The sequence below is a fragment of the Epinephelus lanceolatus genome, chromosome 2, assembly GCF_041903045.1.
Source record: "Epinephelus lanceolatus isolate andai-2023 chromosome 2, ASM4190304v1, whole genome shotgun sequence".
Taxonomy (NCBI): domain Eukaryota; kingdom Metazoa; phylum Chordata; class Actinopteri; order Perciformes; family Serranidae; genus Epinephelus; species Epinephelus lanceolatus.
This window is the reverse complement of record NC_135735.1, coordinates 22,182,842-22,196,672: the sequence shown is the minus strand read 5'-3', so window position 1 is coordinate 22,196,672 and position 13,831 is coordinate 22,182,842. Positions and strand designations below refer to the sequence as shown.

At 39.8% G+C, this 13,831-nt stretch overlaps 1 protein-coding gene across 13 annotated transcripts in view; it reads left to right on the top strand.

The window, feature by feature from the left end:
• Positions 1–13,831, top strand: part of tjp1a (tight junction protein 1a) — a 131,414-nt gene that overhangs the window by 13,074 nt on the left and 104,509 nt on the right. For all 13 annotated transcript variants that reach the window (XM_078175221.1, XM_078175235.1, XM_078175247.1 and 10 more), the window contains exon 2: positions 8,544–8,757. In XM_078175221.1, the coding sequence (XP_078031347.1) occupies positions 8,544–8,757 (214 nt within the window). The remainder of the gene's footprint in view (positions 1–8,543; positions 8,758–13,831) is intronic.

The window sequence follows — 13,831 nt, the reverse complement described above, 5'->3', positions numbered from 1 at the left end:
TGACCTAATCAGAGTCTTGATCTGACTACAGATTTGCAGTCACATCCTCGTCTGCCCAGGTGGCTTTCAAAGAGCTCACAGACTCAAACTAGTAAATAAAAAGCTTCCTTGTTTTCTTTTCTTTCTCAGACATTTTCAAGGATGCAATTAGCCAGCGAACGTATTAGTCATTTGTCTCATTCTTCTGTAAGGGAGGGTCAGTGAGGTTATCTTGATAAAGTAATGATGTGTCATGCACCTCTTGTCACCACTTGTCCCCTGAGGTACGAGGGGGGCCCGTGAGCAGAATGATGCATGTTCATCGTCTGCCATCACTTTCAGCTGAACAGTCAGGCATTACGAAGCAGTCAGGACGACCTCTGAGCCATACGCTGACAGTGTCCCTCTGTCCTTTGTCCCTTTGCATTATAGTCTTTCTCCTTTTGTCTTTGGGACCTTTTTCTTCCACCTCTGCCTCTCAGCAACATGCTCCTTCATGCTCCGTTCACCTGTCTCCTCTAGTTTCTGCTTCTTTGTCTTTTTGCTCCAACTTTTCTTTTCCCCACCTGTGCAGTAGTGGCCCTTTAGTTGTTGAGTGAGTTTATATGGAAAGTAAAACATGCCGGCAGGGTAAAAGCCTCTTTGAAAAGGTCTGAGAATATAAATGGAAAGGGGAAAAAGTCAACGGAGCTATTTCGAATGCACCACTGTCGCTCGATGAACTGGAAGATATGAACAAAGACAAATCCCAGGATCAAAAGGCATCCCGTCAGAGCTCTGTTTAACATTTTGGTCAGAGCACAGTCCATTGTTATTAGACCTGATATAAGACCAGCTGAAGAAAAAACATAGTATGGCGCTCTTCTCTAGTTTGAGCCACCTGGGCAGAGGAGGACAGGAAATCAGTGGTGGGATTGTGTCTCTGGTGTGTATATGTGTGTGTGACAGGGAGCACTGCTGCTTAGGTAGAAGTGTCAGGATGGTGATGAGATACACCTGCTTTTGTCCCTGTAGTCGTCGCTGAGCGGAGCCAATTGTTCTGAAAGGTGCTTTCCATCTGAAGAGCTGTCATAACATAAAACCTCTGAGGTAACAGCCCCCCAACACCTTTAACACCCAGCGAGCAGGCTAGTGAAGCTGTCGACAAGCTTACAAAAAGTATGTCACTGCTTTAGATTTAGATATGGAATGGACCACTTGTATATTAGGGGTGGCAGATATATCGATTATATTCCTTGTGTCACAGCTTGTTCCACGTAGGATGTATAAAATGACGTTATAGCGAACATTGAGTTATAAATTGTAGCGTTAATTTTTTAACAGGCCACAGTCACAATCATGATACACACTCCTCAGTCGGTCCAGACCTCTCTCTGGGCGATAGTGCGTGAGGTGAGCTGTTTGTTTGAATCTGCAGGGCTCCAGACCATGACCATGTAGTCACATTTTGTTACCATAGAGCACCAGTGCATCTTGCAAATATTAATGATACATTAATTGGGGATCTGTTAGTTTGTTTCCTGCTCATAGTGAATTAATCCTAAGATTTAACGGTGCTGCTGTAAGTGTATAACTTTCTGCTAACTGCTAACAGCTAACTGTACCAGGAGCTTTAAGTTCACAGTAAAGACAGCAACACTATGGCCCGAGATGAGGTGGGTGCTTCACAATAAAAGCATGAGTGGTTCCACTTTGTTTATTTCAATACTTTATAACAAAACTTCATTATAACAATAAGTTATTTAAGATCTTTTTTTTTAACAGTGGAAACTTTATTGTAACAGTACTTTAATTTTTTTAATAACAATACTTTATTTAACTTTATTATGACAGTATTTGATTGACCTTTATTGTAACAGTATTCTATCTAACTTTATTATAACATTACAAAACGTTATTGTAACAGTACTTTAACTTTTTTATAACTAGGGATGCACATTTTTTTTGCCAATATCTGATATGCCAATATATAACATCTTATTTGGCCAATAACCAATATCAATATTGATGTATCCACTTTTTTCCCCGCCTAATTTTAGTGATCGTCAGGTCTCCTCTATAGTGGAATTAACATCATATTATGCATACAGTATACTCTTATCGTGATGGCCGACCAGCAGATGGAGACACGAAATAGAATGCTTTGTAGTGGATGTGATATTTATTCATTGTGCAAAACAAGAAAACGCATGTGGCAGGTTCTTATAGTTCATTTTAAAGCTGATATTGGCCGATACCAATGACATGCAGATATTATTGTGTATCTCTATTTATAACAGTACTTAATTTACCTTTATTGTAACCGTAGTTTATTTAGTAGTTTAGTATATTAGTAGTCTAGTTTAGAGGAGATTTCAAAAATATCGAGATATATATTGTGTATTGTGATATTCAGTAATCCAGTCATTATTTGTACCTGCCTATCCTGGTACAGGGTCACAGGGGATTGGAGCCTATCCCAGCTGACATTGGGTGAAAGGTGGGGTACACCCTGGACAGGTAACCAGACTATCACAGGGCTGACACATAGAGACAAACAACCATTCATGCTCGCATTCTCATTCTCACCTATGGTCAGTTTACAGTCACCATTTAGCCTAACCTGCATGTCTTTGGACTGTGGGAGGAAGGAACAGGGATTCAGTCTGTTATGATATAGTTCTTTAAGGTGGTGGTATTATGATATAATATATTTCTATATTTTATTTCGTATTTTTAAAATATCTTACCACACCTCGCCACATTATCATCTAATCATACACAGCATATTCTTTTGTTTTTTTATTTTCTACAAAGGAAATCACTTTGCACATCTATTAAAACAAGACAGGTGCGTTGGAGAGAGAAGACCAAAAAAACTGCAAAAGGACTCCCGCACACTGTCTAACTTGCAATATAAAATTTATGAAGGTCTAGTACCGAAACGTCGCAAATAAATTTTATATTGCAAGTTAGACAGTGTGCGGGAGTCCTTTTGCAGTTTTTTTTTCTGAAATTTAAAATTCTGCACATCTATGGGCAGCTGCTGATGAAGTTCATGTGATATGATTGAAACCTCCAATCTCTACTAAATGGATGAGATCGTTGATGTTCTTGAAGTGTGATGTTGGTTTGTAGTGCTGCAACAAATGCCTATTTTTATTCATTATTATTTTTTAGATAACTGTGTTTATTTTTTAATTGTGCTTTTTATATCAAATTATTTTTAGAACGGAAGAACATACTGTTCTGCTGATACATTCATCAGTTGCCTAACTAAAGATTTTTCCACAATTAGGCACTAACATTTACACATTGCTGCGATGAGGTAATCCGTAAAGCCTTTGCTAATGACCTCTTAAATCCAGGGCAGGAGGAGATTCTCTATTTTGGGCTGAAGTCTCATGTAATATTCATAAACTTCACTTCTCACTGCAGTCAATGCCTAATGTTTCTTGTTATTTCTTTATTTTTGGGCCGTAAGATGCCGACGTTGTCTGTTGTTTGCACTGAGGAGGTCACTTTGGGAACGCATTGTGAGTGCACTCCAGCCTGTTTGTGAGTTTCTCCATATTTCTCCAGAGGCGGTGAAAAGTGAAACGAACTTCTGTCTGCACAGGCAGCCAGACTGTGTCTAATTCACTGGCTTGCATGGCTCAATATATCTTCCTAAAATCCTGCAGCATCACTGACGATAAATCATTCATAGGCCAGCAGCAAGTGAGCAGTCATACTTCTGCTGCTTCTGATGTTTTGTATAGTTTTAATATTTTTTATCCCAATGTTTATACTGCTCACGGACCAGACTTTACATCAGTAAAACTCAGTTTTTCTGTCTTCCCATTTTCATACATGGCTCAAGCTGTATTTTAAGTCTATACTGCATCTCATGCAGTGAACAAATTGAGAACGACAATGGCTAGTAAATAAAAAATTACCACTTTAACGAATCAAAATTAGGTCTATGGACATCTTTCAAATGTAAATACACCTGTTTACATGGCAGCTTTGCTTCACTCAAACTGATTTTATATCAGCTAGGCTACTCTTTGTTGTGCTCTTAACAGACTGATCCAATTTGATTAAAATGTCACATGATTCTTGAAAATTCTTGTTGCAAGTTATGTTATAAAGTGTACTTCAAATTAAATCACATTTTACGTACATTTTAATTCATGATCAGGAACTTTCATAGCAATGAACTGATTGATACAGTACTTTGTTTCTTTTTCTCTGTTGTCCTGTTTCTCCTTAATGATGTTATTTATTAGAAGAGGATTAGCAGTGAGTGAGCTACAGGTTGTAAAGTGCTCTCCTTAAGTCACACAGATACAGTTCAGTTTTAAAACCCACAGAGCTTTGTAAGCTGCTGCTGAACGTGTGAATGGAATCCTCTTGTAAAAGCAACAGTGGGATTACAGTAAGGGACTGTTTGTTAGTTGTGAGGGGGGAGGGGTGGCGCAAAACGAGGGAGCCATGTCAAATCATTTTTTAATAAGTACTGGGGAGGGACATGTTTTTTTTTATTTCAGCTTTAAATGGTTATATTTATTCTAAAAACCCCTCTGAGCCCCAAAACCTGCAGTAGGTTTGAAGGGCAAAATCACATAATTTCAAAAACAGTAGAAACGGAAATTATTGTCAGATTTTCAAATTTCCCATGATCCTTGGACACGTCATAGGCAACACATGCGACTGTCAGAAAACATGACCAAATCTAAGCTTAAAATAATTATATTTCATCACAATAATTTTGTTTTACATGTCTCATTTAAGATTTTGCAAAAAATAAACCATTGGCAATAACCTAATGCTGAAAAAAGATTAAATTCTGCACCACTATAACTCAAGTATTTGTTTTCAGCTTTTATTTTTCGATCATCAAAGGTAGGAGTGCACAGTAATATTGGCACATCATCTGTATCGGCCATTATCACACTGCTCAACAAATCAGTATTACTTATATTGAAATGTATTGAATTTCATGTCTCCATCTGCTAGCGGGCCATCACGATAACAGTATGCATGCATGATATGATGTTAATTCCACTACAGAAGAGACTTGATGATCACCAAAATAAGGTGGGGAAAAACATGGATATATTGATATAGGTATCAGTTATCGGCCAAATAGGTTGTCACAGATCAGCATATCGGGTATCAGTGGAAAAATCCAGTATCGTGCATCCCTAATTAAAAGGTACATTTTTAAAATCTAATGACACTCATTGTGCCAAGTTACTGATAATATTCTGCCACTTTTGTGTAAAGTTAATGAAAGAAAACAGTCATTAAGCCGATGTATGCATTGCTATTGCTGGTTGTGTGCGTGCTGTGATATGGTGCCATCACGTATTCTGCTGAAGTGTAAACAAAGCTTGTGTACTGATGTACTGATGCGATTTGTACGCAGGATTTGCATCTTGCTGAAGAAATCCACTGTTTGTTTTGGTGATAACATACTCACATACTGTTTGCTCATTGTTTTGGCTCCAACACCTACATTTAGTGTGGATATAAAAAATAGGTTTTTTATGGAGAGGGTCATGCATCTCCCCAGTCACTCAGGGAGGCTTAAGGAAAAATATTTGTAGTTGCGGAGAGGGTCAAGATAAAAAGAAAATAGATAAGTCACACACCAGCCACCCTCCTCTGATAAGTAAAGAGCAGTCCCTAAAAGAGATTTACACACACATATGGACATTGTGCTCAGGTCACAGTAGAGGACAGGGATTGGCCAAATCTATTTTATCATGGGCCTGTATCCAGTCTTCTCCATGCCCAAAGACACCAACAAAATGTCAGTAGGTTTATATTTGCAAAAAATCTTTTCTATCAGCAGCTTTATGCTGTGAAGTATAAGCGCACTGCAGAGCTGAGCTGCCCACAGGGCTGCAACTAATTATTATTTTCATTAATCTCCAGATTATTTTCTTGATTGAATGATTAAGTATTTTCTCTACAGGGTGTCTGCAGGCCCTTAAAAAGTCTTAAATTCAATTTCTATAAATATTATGCCCTAAATCATTAAATAGTCTTTAATGTGAATATGTGAGGTCTTTATTGCCAAAAATATTTAATCTAATTCCATTTATCTGTCTTTAAATTTATTCGTGACAAAATGAGTCGTGCCCTTCTGCCTTAAACTCCACATTTCTGATGTTACAAATCTGTATACCACTGAACCTTACACTGTCTTTTTACTGTATACTTGCACTTACCTGTTGGCAAACGCTAAATTACCCAAACTCACACTAATAACCATATTTCTACAAAAACCTATCTCTGCATGGGGCAACATACATACGACTAACCTTTATACTTACCTGCAATGATTGAATAAGAAAAAGATGATTTGTCCAAAAATTTGTCTTGAAATGCATACATTCAAATGTCTGATACCTGTAGACACCCAGTGTTAAATGTCAGTACATTGTAAATAATGCCTCTTACAATTTTGCAGCACCAACACTTCAAGAGAACAAATATATTTCATTTATAATAATTTAAAAGAGAAGAAAGCATAGAATACTTAAATTTAACACCCGCAATAATAGATTATTAATATAGATTCAGAATAATTTTTCTGCCAATCCACTGATGTAGTTATTGACTGATCATTCAGCTCTAGCTGGCCACATTGAGATTGTTGGAGAAGGTGATTATGCATACACTTAACATACAGTACATGACAGTTTTTGTCTGCTAGCCCTGCTAGTTTTTAGACCATACATAGGTAGGGTTTTACCAACGTATCATCATGCAATGGTTCATATGATATTCTAAGAATTAGTGCACCACATATGCTATTATGTCTTTAACATAAAGTTACATAATTAATGTAAGATTATGGAGGTTAGGAAAAGAAACATGCTGAGGACGTACCTCAAAATTACTTACAGTTCAATCAAAGCACACACAATTCAGAACACTGGTCTCCAGGGGGAAAAGTCCTGTGTTTTGTGACCAGGGTTGGAAATGAACTTTTTGCCCACCTGCCACTGTGGCTAATGGATTCCAATGCGATTCCAATATCTGCCAGGATTACCATTGTTTTTTGTCTGATGAGTAAAGCAAATCTAACAGTCACTTGCATATTTTCCCAGCATTTGGCTGGTGGCTGGTGCTGATTTCCAAACCTGTTTGTGACCCAAGCATTTCCCCAACCTACATCATAAGTGGACCGCTTGCAACCGCTTCCTTCTTTATTTTTGTCAGTGCATTTGTCGCATGATTGCAGCTTTCCAAAATGTGTGTGTTATGCACTAATTGCTCGTCATAATGTGGGATATGTACGAATTTTGGTGCATTACTTTTTTGTTGATAAACATACAAACATTGTGTGAGAACAGCCTGGGTTATACACTTCCATCTCAAAACATTTCCCTTATTTAAGGAACTTTGACATACCTTGGTCTGTTCAGTTTTTTGTGTTATTTTAGCTTTTTAAAGCAGGAGGGTGAAAATTTATCAGAATTACAGTGAGTGGTTTTTCCTCAGCGATTCACCTCATCTTACCTCGGAAATCCCCTCCCTTTGCAGCCATGTATGAAAGAAGCAAAGCAGCTTCAATGTGGCTTAATAATAGAAGACAAGTGGATGCTCCATACCTAGTCTCCATCTGCAGGCTACCCGCTGACATTCAGCCCAATTATTCACACATGCTGGAATGCAAGTACAGCCAACAGGAGAGGATGTCCTTTAAAAAGTAAAGACAGCAAGAGGAAAGTTATGTCACTAAGATCCTTCAGGCATCTTTATGTTTTCCCTCAGATACGCAGCAGTGCCTGCTGGCAGTGTGGATTGTTCTTCAGAGAAAACGTGGTCATTGTGAATCATGTGGTATTTAATGGATGTGGTTATGTCAAGTTGTTGAGCCCACAAGCTATACAACATCAGAGACATACAAACAGTTGAAGACATACACAGATGTCTCAGATGTCTTTGTAGTTTCAATTAAAGCTTTGAATGAAATGTAACAGGTGACACACGGTACATTCACATACACTTAAACCTTTTTGGCCATTTTGGGGACGATATTAAGCTGTAAACACAACCTTGTAAACAAAACCTTAATGAAAAACATCACAACCAGTTATCTATTAAAACATCCAGTTGACACAGAGCAACATTAACATTCATTTGAAGTCAGACCACATGGCCTATTAACTCAGTTTTGGTCACCCCCAACTCCTTAGGGAAATATCAGGCTCTTTGGCAGCTAATCACTCACTTTGTTTCAGTCGCTGCTTGAAACAACACTAATGCTGCTTCAAATACTTTGATTATTATGGACTTTCTGCACCAACATGATTTCAGCAAGGGATCGGGTAAAGAGTTTAGAAAGAGACCTGAAGTCAAGTCATGGTCAAGAAATCTGGTTTCATGACCATGAAAATGTTTTTTACAAGAGCAGATGTGTTAGGCTTCAGACAGGGAAAGCATAGCAGTGGCAGAATATTAAAAAAAAAAGATGTTCGACGTTGCCATCACTGAGAATCTTGTATTATTCTGTTTTGCCGATCAAAAGTTGTGTGCCTGCGTCATTTGCAATATCATCGTTTCCTCTGTCTGTTGTGTTGCAGGGTGACCCCGCCAGATGGAGAAACATCCCCCTCAGGTGCTCCCGGGTGTGCAGATGGGCTTACAGGTGCTATCGGTGGTGCCGGTGCTATGGCAATGCCTGCCACCTCCACCCTCTCGTTGCCCATGAGCCAGGGTAAACCTTCCCTGCGTCGCATCAAAGGCCGCATTCACCGCAGCAAAAGCCTGGACAGTATGGATCTGCTCGACTCCAATGTAAGGCTTGAACACACCAACTGAGCATGTACACACACACAGGAGGAGTGCAGAAGGCTGCAACTAAAGATTATTGATTACTCTGCTGACCTTGATTATTCGATTAATCCTCTAAATGTGAGAAGCTGTAACCAGTAAATGTTTGGCATTTGCATGAGTGGTTATTTAATTATCAAAAAAATGATTTTTTCCTTCTAGTTTGTCTCTTAATAGAAACATGTTGAAATAGGTGTAGGCAATATGGTCAAAATCCTCTTTCACGATATATGTAACTTTAGAAATTGTTTAAAAAAAACTGTACCATACTTCATCAAATCTGATCTTTTTTTCTCAAAACAATTTTTAGACTCAAAACACTTAAACTAGAATTCTTTCAAAATATAAGTTTTAAGCTTGGGGACCCCAGAAATTTTTCAAAGGGGCAGCCATGTGGAGCCACTGAATATCTTGGGGTGACACACCAAATCCAAATCCAAAACCAAAAGCCATGACCGAATTTCAGGAAATCAGTTATGTTTTAATGTGTTAAGTATGTAGGTTGTTCTTCAGATAGGCTGGTGGTCCTTTTCCTTAAAAAGACAAATATACAGCTTTAATTTGAAGAAGTACATTGATAGTTAAGAACAAAAGAGCCTTCTCAAGTTTAGGGGAAGTTATGTGGGTCTCCATAGAGCCCATTTTCATTCAGATATTTTGAGGTGAGAGTTCAAGGGACCCCTTTGACAAAGGCCATGTCAGTGGTTCCATTGCAAAAAATTTAGCCAAATTTTGGAGCGTAATTTAGCCCCATTCCCAACAAGCTACGCCAACATGGTTGTTACCAGTGGATGCTTTAGGTTGTCAAGTTTCACAAGATACCCTCACTCTTTTGTTATCTTAAAAAGGAGCATGCCACAGCATCTTAAAGACAGTAATGTTCACCTGCAATTATTTTACCAGGGGAGGCAGCAAATGAATCAGGGGAGCCGTGGCCTCCCTTGGCCCCCTTGGAGGCGCCACTGTTCCTGAGATCAGTCATTTCAAGTGTTGCAGGTTTCTGTATTTACAACTTCGTTCTCCTCCACCATGTCTGTTTAAATCATGTTACCTTGCGAGGCAGCTGAATTTGAAAGATCACAAAATCTCCAGATCATGCCAGAATCCAGCCCAGATTAGCTCCCACCTTTGAAACCGTATTGCCAAATACTGCCCACTACTTTGGACCTATTTTTACAGTTGCGCAGTACATACCATCACATCGCCCAGTGTTCTGTTGCAGGAACACAATTTTTAATTTACTGGACCCTCTTATTTAAAAATACTAACCATCAGGACTTGTACCGCCTCAGATGGGGGTGCTAGAAAAAATCCTTGTCTGAAAATATCTGGGTTTTGTTTTGTTTTTTAATTTGTTTTTGTTTCGTATTCCTGCAGCTATAATATTTTATAGTCCTGCATTAAATATAAGCTGTGATTACATTCACTTAATTACAGTTATGGTGATTTCATGGGAAAATAAATGTCTGAGAAATCCAAACACATTTTTCCCCTCCTAATGGTTTCATTCAGATTTATCATTTACACAAGCTACAGCACTACAGCATTACAGCACTACGCTCACACACACACACACACACACACACAGAAACACACACCAAAACACACACCAAAACACACACACACACAGCTTGACCTTTGGTTATGCAATATTTCTTTGATTTTCAGATGAGCACAGTTTAACACATTCCATATGTCTCTCTCTATGACTGGTTTATTCTCATGAAAAGTATTAATCTGATAAATGATTGGGTAAGCTGCTTGGACCTAAAAACCCTTACTAACTCTGGGATTGTCCATCGAGCTGAGAACTGCGTTTGGCCCACTCTCTCTACCAGTCAACTCATGCGCACTTGTGCCCTTGTGCTTGTGTGCGTACCTGTGTTTGTGTGTGTGTGTGTGTGTGTGTGTGTGTGTGTGTGTGTTTATGAGTGATGTGGCTTTTGGGAAAGCGACCAACGGTTTATGATGTAAAAGCATGCCAACCTGCTACTAATGCATGCTTGGTAAGGCTGTTTTTTTTGTGGCATGGGACCACAGTGGACACACAGATACAGATAAATCTCTCTCCTGCACAACACTACTGAATGTCTCTTTCTCCCCCCCACTACTTTCTTTATGTCTTGACCCTCTGTAGATGTCTCCTTTAATAAATGTTCACAGTGTGATGTTTCCTCTTCTGGCCCGTCCTTCCTCTCCATGTTGACAGTCTGCAGTGTGTGTGTGTGTGAGAGAGAGCTCAACGGGTGTTCAGTATTTTGGCTGGCCTTAATTGAGAGAGCAGCCTGGTGTGCCTATGTAAAGAGTCATTATTCTTCCCCTCCACAGCAGCCGGCGTGTCGTCAGAGCGGGACTGGGACACGTTATGATAACAGTTCACACAAGTTAACCCAGTATTGATGCGGAGGAGGGTTGGAGGTGGACAGGGTTGGGTTGACAGTCAGGGATGACACAGCACAGCCTGAGTGATGCGACACACACACACTCTCTCACACACACACACACACACACACACACACACACACGTACACATCTGTTTGGCCGAGTTTGTCAGTTTGATTGACTGCTGGCATGAAGTTTCCTGTCAGTGTCTAATTTTGAGACAGAGGCGAAAATATCTCATAGATTTTTAAAACAACCTTGAGTGCTCTGCTCCATAATCCTTGGCAGCGAGCTGTCTGGCCCGAATCAAAGTTTTATTTTCTTACCTTTGCAGACATGGGTGAAGTAAGAGCAGAGGTGGGTTTCAGTGGAGCTGCAGAGGCAGATGGTGAATGGAAGTTAAATGAGATTTCGCTGTTATGTCATCCACAAAAACTTGAAGCAGTCGGGGTGCACTTTGGAGTGAGTGGAAGATGCTTTGTACAACTATAGCAACCCTGTTACTGGGGGTAAAAGGATAGTTAGAACAGTTATGGATATGTCAGAATATAATGACAGCGGTGGGCTTTTGTTGCCAGTACTGTCGATCAACCCACACAGTTCTGATGAAGGAGATTCACTCAGTTTTTGAGTGTTTAAAGTCCAGCGGTAATTTAGTAACATTTAGTCGTACCTTTTTTGTTGTCAAAAAATTCTATCAACATGTTTTAAATGTACTATTTATAGTTTTTTTTTTATAATTAAAAGGAGGTAGAAAAGTTCTTTTGGTAAAAATTAGAAGTGATCCTACAGGGGCGTGTCAATGTCAGTGTTTCAGTGTCAGTGTTAAGGCCCAAAACCACCAAACCAATGTCAGAGAACTAGCAGTGACGAGGGCCCCCTGTTGTGTCACCTCTTGTTGCTGTGTCTCAGCCAAAAAGTTGCACATGAACACACCGAACCAATGGCCAACAAGCGTGCATGTTCTGCACCTGCATGAGAGGATATACCCCTCCATACCAGCAGGCGGTGTCATCTGTAATCGTCATTCAAAAAGGGAAAGAGGAAGACTGTTTAGACTCTAGTTAGCCAGTTTGCACATCGACAACACAATCCAATGCTGAAAGCATGTTTATCGTGCGCCAGTAAAAAAATAACCCAAACGATCGCAAAATGTCTCTGTGAAAGAGCCCAGTGCCTTAAGAAAAACAATCTTAACTTATGTAACATGTTTGTTTTGGTCTCACTCCACTAACTTTAGTTCTTTGTTTACATTCCTCATTTCTGTTTCTCTTCTTGTGCGATGAGCTGAACTGCCAATCAAAGTGATTTAATTCGCTATGCCAATGCTGATTCAACGTGTGGAATCAGTGGAAAAAAGGCCAACTAGCTCTAATGGTGCCGGACACATGGCACCAACGAAAGCGGTTGATGCTCACCAACGCCCCAGCTTTGACCGATGGCCAACCGTCGGCTTGGTGTGTCGGGGCCTTTACACTCTCGGGAGTGAGAGACAAAGTAAACAAATGTGCTATAGCCCACATGTCATAGGCAGAACGCATGATGTTAGTGGAAATGAAGAGGAGGGACCCAACAGGGCTCGACAGTGCGAGCGCTTCACTCACATTTGCGACTAAAAAAAGGTGTGTGCGAACTGTAAAAAATATTTAGGGGCACATGTGTGCATAAAAAAAAAACAGCCGAAGCAGTCTATATTTTTGTCAATAAAAAAATATGATAATCTAACCGCAAATGTTGGAGGAACTCCAGCCGCCTTCCCTCTTCCCTCTTTCCTCTTCCCCGTGTGACAGGGTTATGGGCAGTTTTCCAAGCCACTGTCGGCACAATGAATATAAGTCCCACTGTCAGCATTGTGGAAATAAGTCAAAGTGTGGAGGAGACGGACCGGGTTAAGCGGCGGACCTCTGGGGAAGCCTGCTCCGTTCTCCCCGCAGTTAGGGACCGTTCGCCACGGCCAGGCTGTCAGCTCGGTTGGAATAAGTCAAAGTGTGGCAGAGAAGAGGGACCGGGAAAAGCGGCGGCCCTCCGGGGAAGCCTGCTCCATTCTCCCCGCAGTTAGGGACTGTTCGCCATGGTACCGCTGCTGGGCAGGGTGGAAATAAGTCCTGCAGAGTTTCAGCGGACCTGGAGAATGTTTTAGGATAGTAATTACATTATATAAGATAATCATATTGCAAAGATAATATATATAAGATAATAACATTAAAGACAAAATTAAATTGCAATACTTTTTCAAAACTTGATGATTTTACCTTTCTGTACATTTTGTATACAAATTCATTAAATAATTTTGCTTGTAAATGTCTATTTGCTTCACGTTTATTACGGAAAACACATTATTTGATCAATTTACATTGTAAACCTAAATTTCTTTGTGCGCTCTTTACTTTTTCAACTTAGGAGCACATGTGCTCCTTGGGAAAAAAGTTAGCGTCAAGCCCTGCCCAACTAGCAAGTAACTAGACAGAGGTGACATTTGCAGGTATGTTTAGGTCAACATGCTGTTTACTGTGCTGCAGCAGCTAACTAGCTATCTTGTCTACAAACTAAAGTTAACTGTGTACTTTTGTAGCTGTGTGGCTACACAGACTGAAGGGTTCAGCTCCACTTTGGAGCTTTTAGGAGGAAATGTCAGCTCAAAACAATTTTACGATGT